At 40.4% G+C, this 24,660-nt stretch overlaps 1 protein-coding gene across 4 annotated transcripts in view; it reads left to right on the top strand.

Annotated features, from left to right (window-relative positions):
* vav2 (vav 2 guanine nucleotide exchange factor) overlaps nucleotides 1–24,660 on the top strand; it is a 201,009-nt gene that overhangs the window by 170,381 nt on the left and 5,968 nt on the right. Inside the window, exons 9-26 of one of the 4 annotated variants that reach the window (XM_080046269.1) lie at nucleotides 7,281–7,380; nucleotides 8,394–8,489; nucleotides 11,456–11,524; nucleotides 11,722–11,808; nucleotides 12,999–13,087; nucleotides 13,213–13,345; nucleotides 13,783–13,797; nucleotides 14,104–14,213; nucleotides 14,359–14,460; nucleotides 16,335–16,423; nucleotides 17,364–17,377; nucleotides 17,544–17,562; nucleotides 18,271–18,398; nucleotides 21,209–21,280; nucleotides 21,500–21,564; nucleotides 22,184–22,300; nucleotides 22,861–22,948; nucleotides 23,074–23,197. In XM_080046269.1, coding sequence (XP_079902395.1) covers nucleotides 7,281–7,380; nucleotides 8,394–8,489; nucleotides 11,456–11,524; nucleotides 11,722–11,808; nucleotides 12,999–13,087; nucleotides 13,213–13,345; nucleotides 13,783–13,797; nucleotides 14,104–14,213; nucleotides 14,359–14,460; nucleotides 16,335–16,423; nucleotides 17,364–17,377; nucleotides 17,544–17,562; nucleotides 18,271–18,398; nucleotides 21,209–21,280; nucleotides 21,500–21,564; nucleotides 22,184–22,300; nucleotides 22,861–22,948; nucleotides 23,074–23,197 — 1,517 coding nt within the window. The remainder of the gene's footprint in view (nucleotides 1–7,280; nucleotides 7,381–8,393; nucleotides 8,490–11,455; nucleotides 11,525–11,721; nucleotides 11,809–12,998; nucleotides 13,088–13,212; nucleotides 13,346–13,782; nucleotides 13,798–14,103; nucleotides 14,214–14,358; nucleotides 14,461–16,334; nucleotides 16,424–17,363; nucleotides 17,378–17,543; nucleotides 17,563–18,270; nucleotides 18,399–21,208; nucleotides 21,281–21,499; nucleotides 21,565–22,183; nucleotides 22,301–22,860; nucleotides 22,949–23,073; nucleotides 23,198–24,660) is intronic. The other 3 variants (XM_080046270.1, XM_080046271.1, XM_080046272.1) reach the window with 3 other exon arrangements.

Consider the following 24,660-nt stretch of genomic DNA (forward strand, 5'->3'; position numbering starts at 1 on the left):
CACTCTCGTCGAATGATACAGCCATTACTGCAGCGGCTGAGTCACACGCTTCATTGCCTGTGTATGTGTGTGTGTGTCTACCTGTTCTTGTGTACATAATTATGTCTTACATTCCTGTGCACACTGATCATGATAGCGTGCATATCTTTTTTTCCCTGCTCCTCATCCTTCCAACCTGAACTAGACAGTCACAGTATTCACCAGGCAAAGTCAGCTTGAATAGGTAATACGCTAATCGCAGGCCTCTTTTTCTCAAGCCTACACTGCCATGGAACACAAAGTTAGTATGCCACTAGAGACTCCTTTTTCTACTAATAGACAGAGGCAGGCACATACTCTTTTACTGTTTCCCGCACACGCATGCATCTGTATCCCCGTCCTCATCTATCTCAACTGAGTCCCTGGTCTGATTCAGTAGTGGTTTTTGCACGCAATGCCAGAAAAAGGTCCACCTTACCAAATGTCAAGGACTGTGAGGTTAACACGTGCAAGCTCGGAAGATGCACATGGCGAGAATGAAACAAATGCGAGTTAAGCAGAAACAGTAGTTCCATCCAGATTTGTATTGTAAAACAATAAATTAGAACTCTTGGTGCACAAATTGAAGTAAACTCAACTCAAATATCATTATGCACTGTATCTTTAACATTTCCATTCATTGAAACTAAGGGGCCTAGACCTTTACAAAAACCAAAGGTACACATAAAGTGTACCTTGTTGTTTCATAATGGATTTTAACCTTCTATCTCTGACGGAAATATCTAGCTTTTACCTTCTATTCATAAACAAATATGCTGATGACATACCGCTCATTGTTCACATTTACCTTTTAGCGACATTCTCCAAATGCAGCACAGGGCTATTTTGAGAAAACGGTTCATTAGATTTGCAGATCCTGTGCGTCACAGGCTTTGACTCTCGGCATGTGATTGACATGTATACCATCCTCATTATGTGCCGCCGTTGCAGTGTGTTGTCTCTCTGTGGCGATAAGCAACGGTGGCCAGGGGATTTGGACCTGAACAGCATCACTCTCATCAGGCATCTTGGCCATTTTCCGAAGGACCACGCTTGGCATAATTAATGTGTTTATCTATGCTTGTAAGTCCCCGTGACCTTTACAACAATGTGCTTGTATCTTTTTTTCTAATGTCGGTGAAGACGATGAGAGGCTCTTTTGTTTTGCTCTATTTGTCATTGAACTGAATGCCATGCTGACTAAATGTCACCGGTTTATCTCGAATACAGCTCAATTCTCTCAGCTGGAATTGAGCTGAATGGAAAAGTGCACTCAGAAGAAGCTCTATAAACCAAATGGGCACCTAAGTACCCTCTTGTTGATATCCTCATTTGCGACATTCCCCATCTCATTTCCGGAGTAATCTGGCTCCCTGATAGCCTGGCGTTGCCTCATCATGACTTGCACTATGCACCTCTTTATTGGAGGTATTTGCTCTGTGTTCTCCTCCATTTGCTGTGCGCTGGATATGTTAAGTGGAGGTGAGGGGGTCCCAATGCCATGTGTCAGAGAACATTAGCCCGGCTCCACAGCCTGTCACTTCGGGTTTGCTTGGAGATTTTCCTCAGTTGCTCGGCTCGGCTCGCAGGCTGTGGGTGAAGGCCCAGGGTGCAGCTACTCAAAATTGCATTTTTTCTGTGAAATAACATGCACGGCAGCATCCTCATTATGAAGGAGGCCAACACAACAGGGGCAATTCATCGGCACTGACAAGAGTAAGGAGAAGTTTTTACTGCACCGGAAAACTCTCCAGCCCAAAGGGAAAACAGTCTCAAACAACTCTGCTGTTTAGAGATTGATGAAGCGCTTCTTAATCCTTTATACCCGGCCTTGTTTGCAAACCTATTACTTCAGTTTTGAGCTGCTGTAGTTTTTTTTTATAATGTCACATGTGAGAACTTGACAATAGGCTATACCAGGGGCAGCCGTAATGTTGTTTGCAAGAAACCCTCAAAATGCACATTTAATGGGTCTGTCCTGTTGGCTCAGTTGTGTTTTGTTCTTTCTTGAGCATATCATTCTCCCTACTCAGCTTCTATATCTTTGGTCAAGAAATTCTTCCTGATTAATCTTAATATTGTTAACTTTAGTGGTTTGGGAAATCCTGATATTGAGCATCAATAGATTGGAATATCCAAATGTATTTGAAATATAACTAAGGTACCCTGAACCAAGAGTTAAGAAATTATTAGTTTGTACCTTATTTTCTTTCTTATAACCGTCTTATGGACTAAAACTGAATGAGTGGGCCAAGAGTGGATGCATAATGCAGTGTTCTTGTTTGTCATTACCCCTTTTGTTACACTGCCTGTCTCAGTGGAGAGGACAAAGCCTCTGTAGCCTCTCAATATGAAGACGAAGGGCTGTTATTAAATGTGTAATTATATTACTTGTTTACACAAAACACTGAACTTCTAAAGATCCAGTTAGATGTGTGAGTGATACTCAGAAAGGGCTGTCTTCCTGTTTATTTTCCATGCACTGAACACACAACTGACTTGCACCGAAGCAGATGGACGTACCACACTGACCAATTTTCATGTTACACATGTTAACATACCAATCCCTTGAAAAATCTGTTGAGAGTTGCATTATTACATGGGACGACAAGCAGCAACATTAACATTAATTTAGACTTAAGTTTGCACATACTTAATTTCAATATAGTACACTCTCATTTCCATACCAGCTAGTCAGTAATGTTGTTTGTTTGGTTGTTAATCAGAGTTTTTTTTCTCGGAAAAACAGCCGTGTGCTGCTAAAAACATGGATGATGTGAGCACTGAGACCAGACCATATATATATAAATAAATGATGCAGTAAAGCCAAAACTGTAAACTTTGCAAGACTAAAGAGCTTATGCTACTTATTAATTATTACAGCCTCCTGGCTGTCTGGTTGGACACAGGTTTTGTTGCTGCAAGTGTAAACTTCAGAAAGTGAGCCTCCAGGGAGTGGAGAAGGAGCTGTTTCACAGTGTTACACATGAAAAGAGACATTATTCAGAAGCCCACACAAACACACACAATAAAGGATGGTCTTCTTTTAAACTCAGCCAAATGAGCAAACCGATCGCTCTTTTGAACATTTATCATTATTAATTATCTTCAATTTCCACACAAGGTCACTCACTGATGAATATAAATGAGCATGTAAACAAACATGATAATATCCTACAGACTTTGTAAGGCAAGTTTCTTATGAAGGAAATGTCTGCCCTCACTAGTAGCTTACTGTGATTTAGTTAAATCAAGTTTCTTGCTCAAGTTCTTATTTTTGAAATATTTCTAGACATGTTCTACCCAGGACCATTGCTATCTTACATTACTTGAACACTTCAAGTGCGATTCCTGCATGCACATAACAGGCTTGAGGGTCTTCAAAGAAGACCTTCATGTCACAATGGCCCTCATTTATCAACCGTGCGTTGACCAGAAAAATGGGTGTACGTACATTTCCACGCAAATCTCGGCATTTATCAATATGGACGTGAGCGTAGGATACGCTCAAATCCCACGCCAGCTCTCAGCTCGTGTACGCAAGTTTGTAAACAGCATGGACTCGCAGTGCAGGCTGTGCCGGGTAGCCGATGACTTTGTTGGACAATTATTAGAAGGTAATAAAAATGCAGTGTTTGCTCAGACCGAAATAAAGATATTAATCACTTAAAATTGTGCAGCTTATGGTGTGCAACTGAGTAGGAGAGCTGATTCAATAGTGCGCACACCGGCCACTTAGGAGCGCTGCATGGGACTGCGTAAGGGCAGTTATCTTCGACTTGGAGCAGCTGGGGGGACACTGAGGCACGGGGGCTGCATTCATTAAAAATGTAAGCCTAAGTATTAAATATGTAGGCTAGTATGCCTACACTGCTCTTTATGATAAAAAATACACGGCACAACATTCAACTTAACATTTTATTTATTTATTTATTTATTTATTTATCACTTTTTAGATGTTAGTTCCTCTTTTAATGTGTCATTGATCGCTTAAACGAGCGATTTATTTCCACCGTTAACCGGCACATTTTTCCGATCTGCTAGTGGAGCAGCTCAGCAGGACAGTGGGCGCTCTCACAGCTGATCGTTGCCGGGTCGGCTTGTGCAGCTGACGGCCGGGCTGACCACTCGTGCCAAGTGCATGCTGTCATACAGTAAAATGCAAAATGTGTTATTTTTAGTTTTTAAACCCCTTTTGAGTAGTGCTATCTAAAAGGGCTAATACATTTTAATCATTCAAATCTCTGCAGACGTGTATTTCTTTTATGGGGACCATTATCGGACAGTTGGTGCGTCTTTTTCTCCTCTACCACTTATATTATGCCCGCACGTTGGTTGCATTTCAGAACAGCAACACGCTTTGTTTAGTGGCGATTTTTGAGTCAGACCACTTTTTCTTCATCTATGTAAAGAAATGGTGACATATAATTGTATATGCTGTTTTATAGCATTTGAGCGCTGGAGATCGTTTGTTGTCAACATCAACGCTGTTGACCGCAGGAGTTATTTCCTTCCTAACTGCTGCCTTCTGTCGTTCTTTGATGCCGCTTGTAATGCTCCGAAATGAAACAATTTTTTTTTTCTTCTTTCGCTGTTATTTTGTCAATTTCTACTTCAGAGAAGTTCCTCTTCTGTGCCGTAATGCGCATATCCATGTCGTAAAACCTCTGGACGAGGCCTCAAAACTGAGAAAATATAGGGGCGTGATACGATTGTTTTCAGCCGCCGCATTTATCAATAATGGCCTGGCGTACGCTGAGATTGGCGAGATACGACTGTTTGATAAATCCCACGCGATACCTGGTGTAGGGAGGTATTTGCGCCAGAATCTGCACCAGTTTCCACGCAAGTTTGATAAATGAGGGCCATTGTGTGATAACTTACTATATGACGGCTGTCTCAATCTACGCTATGCTGCACAGTCCGTATACTGTCTTCTAATTGATGAAGGAGCCATTAATCTCAATCACTTTGTGGTCCTGGAGGGGCGGGAGTTTAGGGGAGCTGTCTCCCCGAGTGTGGATCAAGTCTTAATCTGGTGCTTGTTAGCCCAGGGCCAGTTTTACCAGGGTGGGAGTCATGGGGGGGGGGGGGGGGGCTGTAGTATGAACTCCAGTGGTGAAGCTCCAGTGATCAGCAGTGTTGGATCACAGTGGAGCAGAGGAACCATCGACTCATGAGTCTGATGGAAATGCTGCTTTCAAAAAGGAGTATTTTGGAGTTCAGACTCTGGCGAAACAAAACATTAAACACATTTTAACAGCTTCAACATATAATAAATATTGCTAAAGCAGAACCATTCATTTTAAAGAGATGTTTTTGTATTAATAATAGATTCATAGAATCATGCTAATGAGTTTCCACTCTCTTTTCTCGTTTAATCATACTTCAAAGCAACAGGGATTTCACTAAACAGTGCTAACTGAGTCTATTAAAGACCATGGTAAATGCCTGAACGATGTGTAAGACTAACATAAGTACAATAGTCAACAGAAAAAGGGCACAAAGTCACTCTCAAAAAGGCCCAAAACCTAAAGATATTTCAATGACTATGTGACGAGCCTGAATCGGCAGACTCCATTTTCGGGCGACGGTCGGTGGTCGGACCGGTGTGTCCTGGCCTTAACAGTTTGCAGCTCAAAGTCTGTGCATAAAAAGCACCTTATGTGTTGTTTCAACACACTTTATTTTTCTGTCAGATTTCCAGAGCTGTGCTTGTGGCCAGAGGTCTTTTTTTTCTGTAAATTACAGTAGAATGTGTCCTATGGCAGCCGGAAACGTCATTTTGAATACTTGAAGTCACAAAGTGGAAAATCAGTTTAAAACCACTACGCTGCTATATGGAATACGTGTGAAAATATGTCCAAAGCACTGATTCCTATGTAAATAGAACCCAAAATAAGCACATTTTCAGCAGTTGCACCAATTGCAGTGGTTCCCTCGTCTGTGTCACAGATGTATCGGAGGCTTGATTAGACTTCAGAGTGCCAGCTCTCTGCACCGCCCAGCGCAAGATTCAGATTAGGAACCCAAAATGCCAGTAGGGGAGAAGGGAGGGGAGGGGGTCTAGCACTATAGCAGCCTTTCCAATGCCCTACTTTGACTCAGTGAGTAAGTGTGTGAAAAGGGGTGTGCAGTGGCATCCTCCAGGCAAGATGACTTTGAACTTCTTCCCAGCTGAGCCCACAGATCTGTGTCAGAGTCCCATTGTAGAAAATCTAATGAACACAGCTCTTATATCCTCCCTGCTGGAAACAAATGAAGCCATTTTAATTTTTTCTTACTCACCGATAAGAGAATGTCTGCAAAGCGTGTGATAGAAGGCAGTGTCTTTCATTAGTGCTCTGTCATTGCAGTTTATTGGTGAGAGGATGCCGCTCCTAACCCCTCCAAATAGTGCCTTGGGATCACAATCCATTCATTGCTTATTCATGGTTATTCACATACATTCATAATCATAATACATGTATTCGCATATTCATTTAGCTGTCCCCTTTAGTGCCAACAGACTCTCGGGCTGACCTCTTCAATTGTGGTATTAATCAGAAAAAGAATGTGCGCTACAACACACAACCAGTTCACAGCAATCTCCTTTTTGTCCCTGTTTTTACAAAGTTAGGATCAATTTCCAATGTTTTGAAACACTGTTTCCAGAACAGCCGAATTAGTTATTTAGTGAGCTTATTTTGTAGATTTGTAACCACAAACAAGTCTTTGAAGGGGTCTTATGAGGCCACCTGTCTTCAAATATTCTCATACTCGCAGAGAAGAAGCCGAAAAATATCTTATTTGAAATCCCAGCCGTACATTTCTCTTAGCTGACTTGAATGTTTCATCGTTCAAAGCCAGAGACTGTGGTTATACTTGTCCGTTTGGTACTTTGCAGTGACAGATCACATTGGGCCTATACTCAGATTGCTTTTACAGCTTTCCCTCGCTTTTCGGAAATAAATGTGTTTGGGTGTCATTGGGAGAGCCTTCAGAGGATGATTGGAGGAGGTATGTTTTTATTGATACACGGGGCAGGTGTGCAGACGGTGCCCACTTTACTGTCTAGTAGTCTTTTTGAAAAGTGCAAGACATGATGTGAAAGAGACAAAAATTGCGATGTGGTTTGTCTTTTTATCCAGGGGGGCACAGGACGCCTTGGTCAAACATTCATCTACGATTGTTTTCTAGTGTCAAACTTTCTCTATGTGCGAAGAAGGATGCGAGCTGTGACAGATGAACTGTTGTTGAATTGTAACCTTTCCTTTTGCCAGGTTGTTGATCTATGGTCTGTACTGCAGCCACATGGAGAACGCCCAGAAAACACTGGATGAGCTAATAGCAACGCGAGAGGACGTCAAGATTAAAGTTGAGGTAATGGCCTTTACCACTCACCCCACAACATACAAACTCACTGATTTAGTTCATTTTAATGGAGAAAAATGCATTGAACACAAGTTAACATCAGTACAGAAGTATATGAGCAAGATGTATTATTGTTGAATGAATGAAGATATTAAATAAATAATTACATAAAAAAAGTCGTAAATGCAGTCCAATGTTGCCATTGTTATGGACAAATTGAGATTAAATCAATAATAAAAAAATAATAATACAACTATAAGCCATATGAATAAAGGCAACTATAGTGTCAAGAGAGAATAGAGTTGATTTTTATTGACTGCCTTCGAGAGGTTTAGTAGGGTCGCTCCTTGTTTATCCTGTTGCTGTCCTGATAAATCTTAGATTGTAAGTGGAAAAAGTTGTATTACATCTGAACTGAAGGCTAGCAAACCCCTGAAATGGTAGAGAAATGGCTTCCCAGAGCTGTTGACAAAAAGAAAAGAAAAAAGAAAGGGGATTACAGCCTGGTTAGCTGACACTGAGATAGTCTCTCTCAAAATAAAAGGGCTTTGTAACGAGGCAAAACAGCCTCTTAGTGTCTTTCTACACAAAAACCTTGTTTTGAAAGAGGGATAATCTGTCCCTGTTAATGCACCGTTATAGAAACTGAATACATACAAGCCTACACAAACCCACTGAGAGGGAACCTTATAGGATGCAAACACAAATAAAGACAGTTGCTTGTGGATCCAGTGCAGACTTTATAGAAATGTATTCATTTGTCAGAGGAATTTCCTCCAGTTTGCATTCATTGTCACTGTGTCCCAAATGGCTTTAGCACCGCCAGAGCTTTTGTGCCCCGATAGAATAAACGGGCCTGGTTGTTGCCATGAATGTACGGAAGCAGTCGAAGCGATGCAACAACAACACACAATGAATTATTAAGCAATGAATGAATGCTTTTTAGTGGGAAATGTCCAACACTGCATGTTATGCAATGTGTTTATAATTGCCTTTCTACTGCTTGTGTCGTCGTACCACAGGAATGCACTCTGAAAGTGCAGGAAGGGAAGTTCAAGCTGCAGGATCTTCTGGTGGTCCCCATGCAGAGGGTGCTGAAGTATCACCTACTACTGAAGGTAGGAGGCAACTGAGAAAAAAAAACATTACAGTCACTTATAACCACGGTTTAATACTACAGAGGGAAGATAAAGTGAAGGAAACAACTCATACATCAAAGGAGGGCAAGTACTTGCTTTCAGAACATATTCTCTCCGTCTCTGAAAACGCTCTAATGATCTTTGAACGTGTGTTTTGTTCAAAAGTCTCCATCACTTTGATGATCGAAAGAAGATGGAATGGAGTTTGCTATTTCCCTCTTTAATTTTGCATCTTTTAAATATCAAACACTAACCACCCGTGGAGAGTTGGCTCAGAAATGTTTGTAGTTGGCTTGTTCGTAGAGGAGGCTGTAGTCAACTCGGATTCACTTTCAGGCATCAATAAGAAAAACATAGACTGTACCCAAACGACTCCCTCAGCAATAGCCACTCCATAGCTTTTGCCTCATAAACCTGTCTTTGTTGTTGTTTTATAACCGTCCACTGGCAATTTGGGAACAATGAATTTTTGGGTGGGCTTTTTTCAAGCTTTATTTGATAGTACAGAGTTGACATGGGGAGACAGAGAGAGAGGGGGGATTACATGCAGTAAAGGTCCATGGGTCGGATTGGAACCTGTGTATTTTGAAGTCATATTCTTTCTTGATAAAGTACAATAAATGGTAAATGGTAAATGGACTTAACTTATATAGCGCTTTTCTAGACGATTTTCTCAGCCCCAAAGCGCTTTACATATCTTACCACATTCAACCATTCATACACACACTCATAATACACACACAATAATTTGATTTAATTTATGATGATATGATTATTCAATAATAATAATTACATGTTGAGAAAAACATGTTTGTAAGCTAAACTGCTGGCTCTGCAAATGTAAACACATGCCCCTCCTCCGAAACTGCATAGCACACCTTTAAATGAGGTCAGTTGCATTTGGTGTATATCTAATTTCAGACACTGTTGGTAAGACATGATAAGCTACTCCAATCTTTAATTACATCCCTGCACCGGTGCCACTTGTCGTAATATGCAAATATATAATTTAAGCCCAATATCTGGCCACACACACATCACGGCCGACATTTCACCCTGTGGCTCTCCCGCTGGTGCTAATGTATAAACCAAGCTGTCCACTCTAATATTCCCCATGATTAATTTTGCATCTCCATTATGGATGAGCACATGGGTTTATGATGCGGCGCGTAATGGACTGCTGGTGGAGGCGAGTGTTTGCGTCAGGTGTTTGCAGGGACCTCGCCGAGAGAATGCTGCTAGACTTGTCCATCAGTTTGAATGGAACCCCTCGGAGCAAGGCATTGAGGTCAAATCAACCGTGCACTAATCAGATTAAACGCACCCCATTTCACTGCCTCACAGAGCTTTGCAGTACAACACGGCTGTATGCTGTGACCGCGGGGCGTGTCAGACTGGGTGTTGTACTCTGTGTACTGTGTGTTTGTGTGTGTGTGTGTGTGTGTGTGTGTGTGTTTGTGTATACGTGTGTGTACGTGTGTGTGTGTGTGTGTGTGTGTGTGTGTGTCTGTGTGTGCGTCATGCCTCAGGGAGTATCTTCGGTTGATTTTGTACAGATATGATAAAAATACAGTTTCTCGATTTGGTCTCTCTCTCCATAAATGATTTCAGCACAGTCATCTCATAAGTAGTTCTCCAAAAGCAGAGTTTTTATGAATTTTCAGTGAGCAAATGGGCCGCCCATGTGATCATATTTTGTCTATGTAAAAGGAGATTATGGGGCTGTACTGCATAGTGTATGTTGTCTCTGGCTGCTCTCGCTTGTGCAATAGTTACAGAGTCTACAGTTCAAAGTGAAAATGGTAAACATGTATTAATTGAAGGTAAAATAGGGCCCAATAGCAGCACTGGTCTCTTATTTTTTGCTAGTGTTGCTGAGAAGCCATTGAGGGAAAATGTCCTTGTGGCTGCACTAAAATGACAGGTATTGGTGATTCACACACTCTGGTGAAGCTTACTGCTAGCTGTAGAGAGTTTGCAGTGACAGGAAATGCTGTGCACAGAGAGAGAAATAAATGGTATATTGTCATAGCGGGAAAGTACATGTGCTGTAAATACCATAAAGGATGGCAACATTTCATTTAAGATGCCCAGTTCCAACGCCTTGGTTTTGTTCAACGCATTGCAATTACACCTGTCCTTAACCTGCCTTGAAAAGCTGAAATCTGCTATCAACAGGTTTATTGTGAGTGGCAAAGGGAAAATATCACAGCAACATAACTCCACAGCTAGTACATATTATATACGTTGGAGTTGCCTTCTGTTTACTTGTATTTACTTGACATTTGAGAGAACACAAGGAGAATGCATTTGTTGCTTATGATTTTAACGACACTGATTATTGGACTTGACAACTGTTTGAGCAGGTGACACAATCCAATCTATTTATTCAATCTCATTTTATAAAACTCCTCCGGCTGTATCTCGACTAAGCCTCTACAGTCTTGTATACAGTAAGTCAACCAGATTAGCCAGTGGAGGAGGCAGGACGCAGACATTCACAGATCAAAATATTGTCAAATGTTTGTTATTCATTTTCTAATGTGGAGGACAACATGATATGCCCGGGGCAACATGTTTACCATTATCTTGTCACCATTAAGAAAAGTCAGATGAAGAGGCTAGATATGGATCTCTCGGTCTTCCTCTGCTGTTTATTTTCATGTTTGTTGCTGTTGATGCTGCTGATTAGCTAAAAACCTATTTTCAGCCACATCAATGTCACATCTTGTAATCACATTAGGGAGCCACTATACATCACTTACAGCAATGCCCCTCTCATTACTATAAAATGACACATTTCAGTGACACATTTGTTCACTCGAATCATAACAACTTTTAACGATTTGAAGTTGTAAGGCATCTGAGTTGTATTGTTTCTTCTTAACCTCAAAGAAAATGTCAATTTTTTTTCTCAAAATAATAAGATTCATCTCTCTCCACAGGAACTTTTGAGTCACTCCGCTGATCGACCAGAGAGACAAATACTCAAGGAGGCTCTGGAGGCTATGCAGGTCTGTGTTGCACTTGTTCCTGTGTGTCCATGAGAAATAGTATACAATAACTCTTCAGGGCTCCCAGCCAAAGCTGTATAAATTGTTTCATACAGTTACTTTTGCCTCAAAGGGCCGTATATCTACCGTAATGTGACAGATGTCAGAAATAATTTCCCGTTGAAAGGGCTGAAAGAACATTTGCCTTGCTCTCTCAGGACCTGGCCATGTACATCAACGAAGTCAAGAGGGATAATGAGACGCTGAAGAAAATCAGCGAATTCCAAAGTTCTATAGAAAACCTCGTAAGTACTCTAACCCCCTGTCGCCTAGAGGAGGTTGTTGACCTAATCCATGTTTAAAGGCCTCCAAACTTCTCACTGTCAAATCATATATAATGGAACCAGACCAAAAGTTCTTTGGTTATACAGTACATTTTCTTAAAGAGGATGTGTTCTTTATTTAACTTGGCCTACCTACTTTACTTATTTCATAACAACACTTGGGAAAAGCTCTTATTTATTTATTTTCTAGAGTGAGAGGAGAAGATTGAAACCACTCTCACTCGCTAGTCTACTGTATATGCTTAATGTGAAGCTCCAACCAGCAGCTGGCTAGGTTAGCTTAGCACAAATCCTGGAAATATCCCTAGACTGGCCCATTCTAAAAAGTATAACAAATCCGCCAAGCAGAACATGTAAAGCTCACAAATAAACAAGTTATCTTGTTTGTTAAACCCGTACCTAAAGAAAATAATTACATTTTTGCAATGTGGTTGCTTGGTAAACAGCTGTAACTTTTAGAAGTTTCTGTGCCTGGCATCTTGTTACTTTTTGGATGGACCCAAGCTAGCTATTCAAGTCGTTATGCTAAGCTAAGTGGCTTATTTCATGGACCGTTGTGAGAGTGTTGTCAGTTTCTCATTATTCCCTTAAATGTCACCCTAATGTGGAACTTATATAATTTATAATCCACCACCACCAATGTTATCACTAGGCTTGAACTTAACGTGTGTCACTGTAATTAGTCACTGCAGCATCACAGAGCAATAACCCATTTTCGAAAATGTCCATGTTTTTTCCCCCCTGCTAAGAACACTGTCATCTACTCTCCGCCTGTCGTGTTGGTCCACATTTATACTGTGCACAATAAAACATTTAGCCTTATGGTACCCGGACAAGAGAAGTTATGTTCATTACCAAATGATTTTAACTTTCCCATGAACATTTTACCAGCACTCTCATTTCATCATTTCACTTCCACTCATACTCCCCTTAACTCCTCTAAATTCTGTTGTTTCTACACGTGCCACACATACAGAAAAACTACTTAAAATTTGGAACAGAACAGGAAGTGAATAGTTTCCAAGTTTTGTCATTTATTATATATATCTTGAGATTCTCTTTGACATTTAAGCATAGCAGAATTATTCATTTGAAATGTAAAAGTTGATGTCGGCACTGGATTGATTTTGAGTGTGTCCTTGCGCTCCAAGCAGCAGGTGAAACTGGAGGAGTATGGGAGGCCAAAGATAGACGGAGAGATAAAGGTGTGCTCCATCGTCAACCGGACAAAACAGGACCGGTGAGTCCAAACTCTTCCGAAAACTACCCAAGGGATATGATATACAGCCATCCAATACCAACAATTAATATACATATACATATTCATGGTGAAATTAACAATGTGTGTATTATGCTTGTCTTCAGGTATATATTCCTGTTTGATAAAGTGGTCATTGTCTGCAAGAGGAAAGGCTATAGCTATGAGCTCAAAGAGATTATAGAACTGCAGATGTATAAAATGTCGGACGACCCCATGAACAACAGAGACGTGAAAAAGGTGAGAATCATTTTCCAAAAAAAAAAAAGCAATAAGCATCAGAATCGCCTCTTGCCCAGTGTGATCTTTGTAAAAACCGCCTGGCTAGTGCGGCTAATAAACGGTAGTAATCTTTACACATGTTGCCCTTGAGCTTTCAGGGCCTTCCTTGTTGATGGTAATTTCTGATGCGGGAACTTATGTGTAATGCATTAAAGTGTCACACATGCATTGTGCTCGTCCATGCTTGAAATACCATGTAAATGCGATGAAGGGTCATTTAGGATTCATGTAAAAAAAAAAAACGTACAGTACTGCAGTAGTGCAATGCGCCAGCAGTTTAACATGGCTTTTATTTAGTTTTTGTTTTTGTTTCATTGAATCTGCATGTGTCTGTCCATGTTTTGCATGTGTAACTGGGTCTTTCTCTGGTGTCTTTCTTTTTGCATGCTTACCAGTCGAGTGGAAAAATGGTAAGCTCTTAAATCAACTCATCTTCTCATATAGTGGCCTGTTTATTTGGCTGTGGTGTTTTATGGGTGTCATGCCGTGATTGCACGCGCACCCACCAGCTCTGTTTCTTTGTCTGGACCGATGCATTGCTAATGCATGTGGAGCATCTTTTAGCTCTGAATAAAACTTGAACCATGATTGCTGTAGGTTTTTTTTTATACATGTGTATTTTAAAAAATTGTATCACAAGATTATTTGCCCATATATTTCATTGCCATCCACACATCTCTCTAGCAGCTGTCCCTCACTCACGTCTCTCTCTACAGTGGTCCTATGGTTTCTACCTGATCCACCTGCAAGGCAAGCAGGGCTTCCAGTTCTTTTGTAAAACAGAGGAGACAAAGAGGAAGTGGATGGAGCAGTTTGATATGGCCATGTGAGTATGATAGCATGGTTAATGTTAGTTACACAGATGATATCTTATTAATTTAACGCCAGCTAAAAAAAACAAGTTTAATTACAAGAAACAAGCTGCAGCGTGCCAATTGTTGTCCCTCTCATTCTTTATTATTTACTTCCAGGTCCAACATCAAGCCAGAGAGAGCCACAGCCAACTCGCACAACTTCCAAATGCACACGTTTGACAAGAACACCAACTGTCGAGCCTGCAAGATGCTGCTGAGGTATAACCGCCCTGATGGTGCTGATGTGCAATAACAGCACATCCATATTCTTCTATATTAATAATGAATGAATCTAAATCCAGACTTTCCAAGGACTGTCAAGCGTCTAACAATAGTCAGCAGTAAAAAAAAAAATCCTTGTGTAAGTGTTATTCATACAGTGTTTTCTATGCAAACACTGTATGTGGACTGTTTAAGAGCACATGGTATTCATCCTAACACAGGTTAGGTAACATGTATACAATGATTATGTACACACTGTAGCTTACATCAGTGTTTACAGTGGTGGAAGAAACAGTTGATGTTTTTACTGAAAGGCTCCCACCAGCATCTACCTAACTTAGCTTAGCACAAAGACTGGAAACAGGGGGGATCAACTAGCTTTGCTTTGTCTAAAGGTAACACACGTTCAAAGGTAAAAACAAACCCATTTACCATCACCTAAGTAGAGCAGCACTTTGTGATATGATTGAATTACTATCTGCTTAACTTATCTTTTACTTTAAAGAACAGCACCTACTCTGCAGTCAGTCCAAAGAACATCCTCTTGTAGGCCAAATCAACCACTCAGCGGGCTATCATAACCGTGTCTTAGAGTATTAAATTATAACTTTATAGTTGCAGAAGTGCTAACTATATTTTTCTCAAACTTAAGTTTGGTTTTCCATTACTGCACCCTGTAGGTTCCCTGTATTTAGAAAAATAATATATTTTATTTCTCCTTTCCGCTCAAATATCCAGCTGTAACTCCCTTGTTTCCCATAGTCTTTCATTTAAAGTACCAGTTAGAGCCAGTCTGTATTATATAGTGTCTCCCTTAATTGTATGTACTTAATGTACTGTTGGGCAGTTTAACTAATCACATTCTACAAATTCATTATGTGTTTTTTTATTAAAAAAAATGTATTCCCCTTAGTAGTAACAAATGTTATGTAATGAAAAAATATACAATATTTCCACGATAATTGTTGTGCAGTTGCAGTTTAAAGTTTGCAACACAATGGAAATACTTTATCTGAAATTGTACTTCAGTGTAGTATTAAAGTTAGTGTAAGTGCAAGTAAACAAAAACTTCAAACTTGTCTCAAGAGCAAACTTTTAAAGCTTGACTAAAAGAGAATTTGGGACACATTTGGTGAGCAGCAAACAAACAAACAGACCTAAATCACAGAGGGAATATGTTTCTTGGCTATATAGCCCCTAATTAGTGTAAAAGCAATCGTTGGAAAATATTCCGCAAAGTGTGACGGAGGCGGACGGATGTTATTTTTAAACATTGGCCCTTCCCATTATCACCCACTTTGTCCCTGTACGCATCTCCTCCCTGTGTGTGTGTGTGTGTGTGTGTGTGTGAGAGAGGGAGAGAGAGAGAGCTTGTTCCACTGCAGCGGGGGGACAAACCCATGTCACTGAATCACCACATTCACCTCTATTACAGGCAGCCCGAGCTAGACTCCACTCTGCGTATTGACCCACACATTTCCTGGCTTGGCTGACCTAAATTCACAGAGCCAGTGGAAGCAGGCCACCAGCGTTCTCGCTCCCCGCTAGATGCTAATTACTGCTGCGGCCACAGAGCAGATCCCATCGTGATTTATGGCACTTACTATTCAACATGGCAGTGTGCGATTCATACACTGTTACAGTGCCCGTAACAAATACTATTTTTTGGAGTACATAAGTTTAAATGGAGCTTTTCTGGTCTTTAAAGGGTTGCAGAGTGGAAAAGATGGAGCATGTATAAGCACAATCACAGGCTTATTGCAACAAGCAGCAGCTCCCCTTGTGTATTGTACTGACAAGAAGTTAATTTGTGTCTGAGAGACTTCCTGTTTGCATTACTGATGTGTGTGTGTTGTGTGTGTTCCCTCTAGGGGCATCTTCTATCAGGGCTACTACTGCTCTCGCTGTGGGACAGGGGCACACAAAGAGTGTCTGGAAGTCATCACCATCTGTAAAATCAGTAGGTGTTCCCTTTACTCTTGTTCAGGAAAGTGTGGTTCAGATTTACTTTTGCAATGTTTTGTGCTGGGCTTTTTTGTTTGTTTGTTTTGATAATATTAAAGGTGAAGTCATCTATTCTAGAGAACACTTGTTGTCAAAATCACTTTTTTGACAACAAGCATTCTCCAGAATTGCTAACTCCACCTTTTATCACGATTTGTGAAATTGTGACGTGTGGTCACCAAACACTGTTATGCATGTGGGCTACTTACTTAATCCAACAGGGGTCACTCGATCTGTAAAGCGGAATGGGTTATGTGGGCTTTAGTCGCTGTGGGATGGTGGGACTATGTACAGTATGTGTAAGTGTGTCATTTGGTGCCAAAGAGTAAAACTACAATTTGGGATTCAAGAGGAATTAACTGACCGTAATTCTATAAGATATACTATATCTTTCCTGCTTTATTTTTTTATGTTAATCATCTCCTCAGCAACAAAATGATCTTCATTTTGTCTTGCAACACCTTAGGGGTGTCTCAACCCTGAATCTTGAGAGCTACACTTTTTTTCTGAATTCAGAAACATATTGAAACCTGTTTTCTCACATTGGAGCTCCGTACATCTAAATGAGGTTTAATGTGTGAAATTAAACGTTTCCTCACACCTCCAAAGGTAGAATAACGCCTAAACACATCAGTCAGTCGGTGTGAATCTGGACACAACACCGAATGGGGCCAGGCACTAGGAAGAACATGTGAATGAGCGTGTCAACGTAAAGTAAATGCAAAATGTAGCCAAACAAGCGGAAAAGCCTTCGTGTTGGACACGGAATATTAAAAGAGCAATGTGAAGCCCTGATGTATATTATAAGAATTGTAGTCAGATGTTTAATCAATTATGGTATCCTATGCAGTTGTGAGCCCTATGTGACTGTCACTGTTTCGTCTGTCTTTTTACAGATCCCCTTGACTTGGTGAGTACATCCTCTATGAGTCATTATCAGTGTCATTATCATCATTATTATAATCCTCATATTGCCATTTACCCTCATATACATTTTGTCTCTATCTTTAGATCATACAAGCGTGTTTGTTGTTTGTAGGAGTGTTATTGATTGAGTATTTGTTTTTCCCTTGTAGGAACCTGGCATATCATCAGGTGAGAACACATCCTGTCACCTAAACACAATGGGGAACACTTTCACATGGGGCTGGGTGTTCAGTCAGCTGTCATGTGCCAAGCTTGTTTTTTAGATAGAGCTGTAACTGAGCACCACGGCTCTCTACTGCCATCTAGTGGATCAGGCCTTCAAACACAAACCACACAGCAATAGTATTGGCCTTTGTACAGTGGGTGGCAATGCAAACATCTAGTAACACTATATGCTTGAAGTATTATTTGAAATTCAAAAATGTGAAGACCTTCAACATGAGAGGGATATCATAGCTGGTCTACAGAAATAATCAGTCTGGAGAGAATAGATGATAGTAAGATTGTAAGATTTTAAGATATTTTTTTCTGCCTTATAAAACACTTCAAAGTGGACACTAGAAAAAAGGGACATCATGCATGAAAGGTTCCCGGAAAATATTTGAACCCAGCATGTTGTGGGTTTTATCATGTGTATCTAAGAGCTATCTACATCACTAGACATCATCAGAAAGCAAGATTTGTATGGAAAACCGATCCAGCCTTTAACAGCCTAAGTCAATATGTTGCATGTGAGGGAAATCCGAACTTCAGTGAGCAGCACTTGTTAGCTTGAATGTTAGATCTTTTCATATTTTATCCCTCATTGTCAACCTAGCTCTTACTCCGACTTACTGTTATCAATACTCACTGCAAAAGCCTTGATTGTGTTCCCAGGTCCCAAGATGGTGGCAGTGAGGAACTACCATGGCACGCCAGCGCCCCCGGGGAAGATACCCCTCTCTTTTCAAACAGGAGATTTCATCGAGCTGCTCAAGGGAGATCCTGACACAGCGTGGTGGGAGGTACAGTAAACAATCACTCCTCTCTGACAACACCCACATTGAGCACTTTTCATTGGGATTTAAAGTGCATTAATGACTATGAAGTGAAAGTGTAGACTTTCAGCTTTAAAGATGTTTGAAGGTGATCACATTCATACTGGGTGAACAGAGTAGGACTCAGAATATGTATAAGAAATAACTACAATTCCTACACTCTATACTGACTGTGTTCAAAGATCACCGAATCAGACAACCAAGCCTTCTAAAACCAACTAATTAACATGTTGTTCATTCTCTACAAAAATCTAATGTTTTGCATCACAGCATGCTTTGACTTCTCGAAGTTGTGTTATCAACATGAGCGGTTGAGACAACCAGACTCCAGAAAGTCATTGACATGGCCCAGAAGTAGTCTGGCACATAGCCCCTTGTAAAATGTGTTGTGTCCATCCTTCAGTGTTTGCAGGGCTTAAACAAACGAGATATAATGTGAAGTAAAGAGCTTAACTGTGCTGGAAAATAATTCAATTTTACCTTTGGATAGAGCCAGGCTTGCTGTTTTCCCCTACTCCCTACCGTTATGCTAAACTGTCTTATATTTAGAGCTAAGACACACGAGTGGTATCAGTTCTCTTATCTCTGTCACGGCAAGGAGGCTTATGCTTATTGCTTATTTGCCAAACAATGTGAAACGTTCCCCTTGTATTGATCCAGTGTAATGAAGAAGAGAACCTAAACAAATAGTAATAACATACTAACTCCTCTATAAATTACAGGTCAACCCCTGGGTATGTAATAAAGAGGTAGTTCTCAAGTTAACCTGAATTATACAATCAAACCACATTACGTAAATTGCAGATACAAGTTAACATCAGGTACAATAACTTTTATCTTCTTGAAAAAAGGGATGTTTTACGTGGTAGAACTATGATATCAATCAGGGGAGACTTAAATGAAGAAGGTTTGAAGTATAAACAAATTGATTTATTGCCATGCTAGTGATAAAGATTACATTGTAAAAGAGTCAGGCGATTAGACCCCATAGTAATATCATATGAAAGATGAAGATGAAGCCATGTCTAAACTTTAGAGTAACACCCGATGGAGTCTAGACATCTAGTGGTGGAGAGCAGCTGGATATCTGAATGGATGCTGTGAAGCAGGGTTCTGATCTGGTGTTGAAGTCTTTGGATGTGAATGGGATTGGGGAGGGGTTGCATCGATCAAACTGAAATGACAACAGACAGCAGGGAAAGGACAGTTATGAAACTATGACAGCCCTGCTATGATTGGGTAACTGTGGGCATGGTGAATATTATAGAGTTTAAGCTGAAAGAGTGGATCCCGTATAGTCAGCTGAAAGTGGTCAAACGAGGGGGAGAGCGTGAATGAGACTAAGAGAGAGGAATTAAAAAATAATGAGTGTGAATGTGACTGAACATCCGCTAAGCTTCTTCTGGTATCGTTACTAAATCCGAGATAAGAGGAGGTGAAATCTTTATGCGACGAGAATTGAAGCAAATGTCACAAGTGTGATCTTGAGCCAATCCTCTAATTTAACCTCAATAATACAAAAGACAAGTAGTGTAAGATCTGGGTCTAATCGGGGTCACTAAGACAGTTCAGATAACCTGCAATCATCTACTCACACACATGGCATGGCACAGAGTGTGTCTCAGTCTGAACTAGATACTACTTAACTCAATTAACTAAGTAATGCTTCTTTCCGATGAAGAAATTGCAGCACACATGAGTATATATTATGATCATTGTTAGGGGCCCTGCCATTATTTGATAGGACACAGTTATAACTGACGGGAAACCTAAGAGAGATAACATTTAGCTATGTTTCAACCAGTGACGTTGCACATGCACATGCACTCACTACATGGAATTATATTGAATGACCTAATGGGATAGTGATTAGTTAATCATTATTCAGAGCGAGTTGAAGGCATCAATGCATCTTTAATGGCATAATGCATCTCTTAGTGGAGCATCAGTGAACCTGAACCTGCTAAACCTGGAATATCCTCTGCAGTGAATTAGCTGGATGACACGAGCTGGAACAGTCCTGCTGATTTACAGTCTCCCATACAGATTCTTGTATAAGGCTAGTTTTTTTTTTTATCCCAGTGACTCAAGGCAACTTTCCGAAACCATTAATAATTTAAACCCACCTGTTACTTTGACAGTTTAATCTCTCCTTGCCTTGTCAAGGGGCGGGTTGCACAAAAAAAAAATCCATTGCTTCAGGTAGCAGACATAGACTTTCTACTTCTGACAGGGGAACTTGACAGATGTGTCGAGTTCATTCTAAGTGTAACACCTAGCATCAAGGCATGTTGTGATGGATGTTACGTGTGTAGCCAGTCAAAGCCGGTACTGTATGTGATTAGATTTTAATTGGCAGAAGCTATTATTTCAAGGAAAAATTTTAAAAAAGTCAGCGTGAAAAAGTGTGCAGTATGGGTTCCTTTCAGCCCATTCATATCAGTGTCATGACACATGGTGCTGCCTGCCAGTTTGTTCTATGATATTTTACAAAGCATTAGGTGGTTTATTTATTTCCCTCTAAACTGTAAAATACTGACTTCTCATGTATGCCTCTTCCGTTCTCAACTGCACTATTTTTTTTCCTATTTATTCGGAGGGCGATTTATTACTGCACTGTAACTACACTGACACTGCCTTTCATATTAATATATTTTTCCTTTCATTGCGCCTTTACATATTCTATTTCATCGGTTTGTCTCGTGTGAAGCAATTTTAATTGTGTGGCGGTGTTTGAAGTGCAGTACAAATAAACCTGCCTTGCTTTTACCTTACAGGGGAAGCTGATACAAACACTAAAGAGCGGCTTCTTCCCCAGCTCGTGCGTCAAACCTTATTTGGACCCAAAGGTAAGGCAACCCGTATACTTCTATATGTACATGTACTGTAGATTGGCATATGGAGAGCATCATTACTGTATTGAGGGCATACATGAAGCACTCCTTCATCTCTTTAAGTGTGCACGTAACTACCTGTATGGGACCTACATATACATGATCTACTTCTGCACCATGTTTTTTGTTCTGTTTATATGTCATTAAAAGTGCATTGTGTGCTCTATGTGACAGCCCTTCCAGTCGTTATCCACCAGCCGGCAGTCCTCAAGGGAATCCGACTACTATGGATATCCATGGTAAGTATAGCCTACAATATATTCTGAAGGTTGTGGATTTCATTTGATTTTCATCCTCATACATGTAAGGCCTTTTACACCATGCATTACCATTACCCTCAGGTCATTACCCTTTAATTACTTCAGATCTGTGAATGTTAATATCAGTGTTACTGTTACACTCACAATTTAAAGCAAATTGAGCCCAAACATGGCCACAACCAAAGGACTAATTACTACATGGCTGTTTGATGTTAACGTAAAGCCTTTTCCAATGTCATTCCATTATAGTAATTGACTGTATATTTGGAGGTCACAGCGTGTATTATTCTGAGCATGGAATGACAGCTTTTAGCTTCAGTGCCCCTGACTCCTGCAACAACTTACAGCATTAAATAAAATTAAAATAAATACCCTGATATCCAAATTTAAACATGTTATTTTGAATCAACCACACTCTACCTGATACTGGTTTGGTTTGGTTAGGTTTTGTTCTGCTTCACCCATTTGATTTCTGTGTGTATTGTAATTTGTACTCAACAAATTGTCATTGTAAACGAGGGTCACTCCTCAATTGATCTTTCAAGGAATAAATAAAGGAAATTGAATGAAATGAAATTATGTATCTGCTCCTCTGTAGGTTTGCGGGGAACATGGAGCGCCAGCAGGCCGACAACCTTTTAAAATCCCACAGCAGCGGGACCTACCTTATCAGAGAGAGGACCGCAGAGGCAGAGAGGTTCGCCATCAGCATCAAGTGAGTGTTCCACATCTTACAGGAGGGAGGAATCGCAAGGGAAGGTTTTTTATCCACACCACACTGGGGAAAGCTTTTTCTATGCATCTTTTTATCTCAGGCTAATTACCACTCTGTAATTGCTTTTCTTTCCTTTTTTTTATTACGTTTTTTTTGTGTGCATTTCCTCTGAGAGAATGCATCCGTAAGAGATATAATGTGTGAGCTCTTAGTGGAGCTGTTGTACAGTGATGCACTGGGAGAAATGATTTTGCACATTTCTTTAAGACAGGTGCAAAGGGGCCAGCCCTTGGAAAAATAATTGAACAAGTCCCACAGTCTGCTTTAACTAGTGAAAATGGCTTTAATTTGGTTTATTAGTCCGTCAGGTATACAACAACATATTAGATTTTGACAACAGCTGAACACAATATCCCAAAGGCACATACTAGTCAAATCCTAACAATTAAGTTACTGTAACATACACAATGTTTTTCACATAAAGTAGTATTGAGAATTGAATCAGTAACAATACAAGCTATTTCCTTTTGGTGATTTGTCTGCTGTGTTTGGTTTTACAGATTCAATGAAGAAGTGAAACACATCAAAGTCATTGAAAAAGACAGCTGGATACACATCACCGAGGCCAAGAAGTTTGAGAGTCTTTTGGTAAGGCTTATGCTTAACTACCAACACAACAATGCCCACAGTGCCTTGATGTCTGTGTGAGAAGAAAGAAAAACAAAACAAGATGGTCACATTTCTTAATCATTCTGTACTGCTTATTCTAACAGGAGCTGGTGGAGTACTATCAGGCCCATTCCCTGAAAGAAAGCTTCAAGTTGTTAGATACCACGTTGCGATACCCATACAAGTCGAGAGAACGCTCGCTAACACGGGCCAGTACACGTTCACCGGGTAAGCCTTCTGAATATTCCTCTTGGTCATCACTATACTTTCACCTTGGGCATTAAGTCAGAGACACTGGGTACACGTTGAAATACCTTTTAGACAGGTATTAAATGTCAGCCAATGCCAACACACATCCTGACCATAGTAAATACCTGCTCTACCGCTATATTAACCCTGTGGAGTTTTCTTGTAAACCGAAAAAAAAGCTATGTTTCCATTCAGTGTAACTCACCAATACACATTGTGTGTGTCCTTGGAACCTGGAAAACGTGTCAAGAACCTTAAATTCCCAGTGGGCTTCTCTCTGTTTTCCTCCATTGGCGCATGGGTAAACAAAATACCCAGGGGGTTACATGGTCTGCAAAAAGTCAGCTTTAAGTCCAAACTGGCTGACCACCGTAACTCCAGAAGTGTTTTTTTCGTTATACTGGATATTGGAAAGTACTTTTCTTGCAAAAAAGAGCTATAAGTCGAAAAAATAATAAATAAGCAAAACTTTGCTGAAAAATTCAGATGCCTCCTGGCTCAAATCTCTGCAGTGGAATGCACTACAGACCTGGGAGGACTTCAGAGTTAACCGGACAGAGCTGGAGGGAATGACTATGGAGAAGGACATATAAGCTTCCTTGTTTAGACCGCTGCCATGATGCCATCCTTAGTCCAAATTGGATCAGTAGTGGAAAATGGGTGGATGGATGTTTTGGCCCAGCAACTAATAGCACAGTGTATGTCAAATACTATATCTGCCTGCAATTCCATGAATGATTATTACAATTAATTTGACATTGTTTAGGGCCATCTTACAAATGTTACTCCTTGCCATCTTATCTGTGGAGGTGGTAAGAAAGGGTAAAATATAGGAGAAAGACTCCAACTCAGTCTGTTATCACCGGTGCACTCTTCTTCCCCAGGCCAGTCTCATACCGAGAGGAAAGGAGGAAGCCTAGTGGGGAACAGGACATACATGGGGACTAGCAGTCTGAAACAGAGAAAGAAAGATAAAGAGAGTGTTTTTCAGCAAACTCTGAGTCCAGTGGTCTGGCTGTCTAAATTGGCAACACTTTCTGTTCTAAATTGCCACTTTCTCAATACTGGCACCGGGCCTTGCTATGGCTTCTGTCTTACACTGGTCTGTCTGTGTTTGATAAGTGGCCACCACAGTGAGATTGTTTCCTTCCTGTTCTCTGTGAATTTGGAAATGAATGGATGTAATCAAGCCTTTCGCAAAGATGATGTGCTCTCGCTCTTTCTCGGTGCGTGTTTTCCTTTTTGTGTATTTTTATCGTTGTGGGTACGTCACACACTACCGTTGCGTAAGAAACAGTGGAGGGAATAGGGAAGATGTGATAGAAAGCATCTATCATTATAACAGTGTATTATCAGTGGGTCTATTGCCTGATAAAGGTCAGGGATAATCAAATTTGCTTCTCTTATTTCATTTAAAAGATATGCTCTATGCGCGGTAATGT

The sequence above is a fragment of the Ammodytes marinus genome (genome assembly GCF_949987685.1).
Source record: "Ammodytes marinus genome assembly, chromosome: 18".
Lineage (NCBI taxonomy): Eukaryota > Metazoa > Chordata > Actinopteri > Uranoscopiformes > Ammodytidae > Ammodytes > Ammodytes marinus.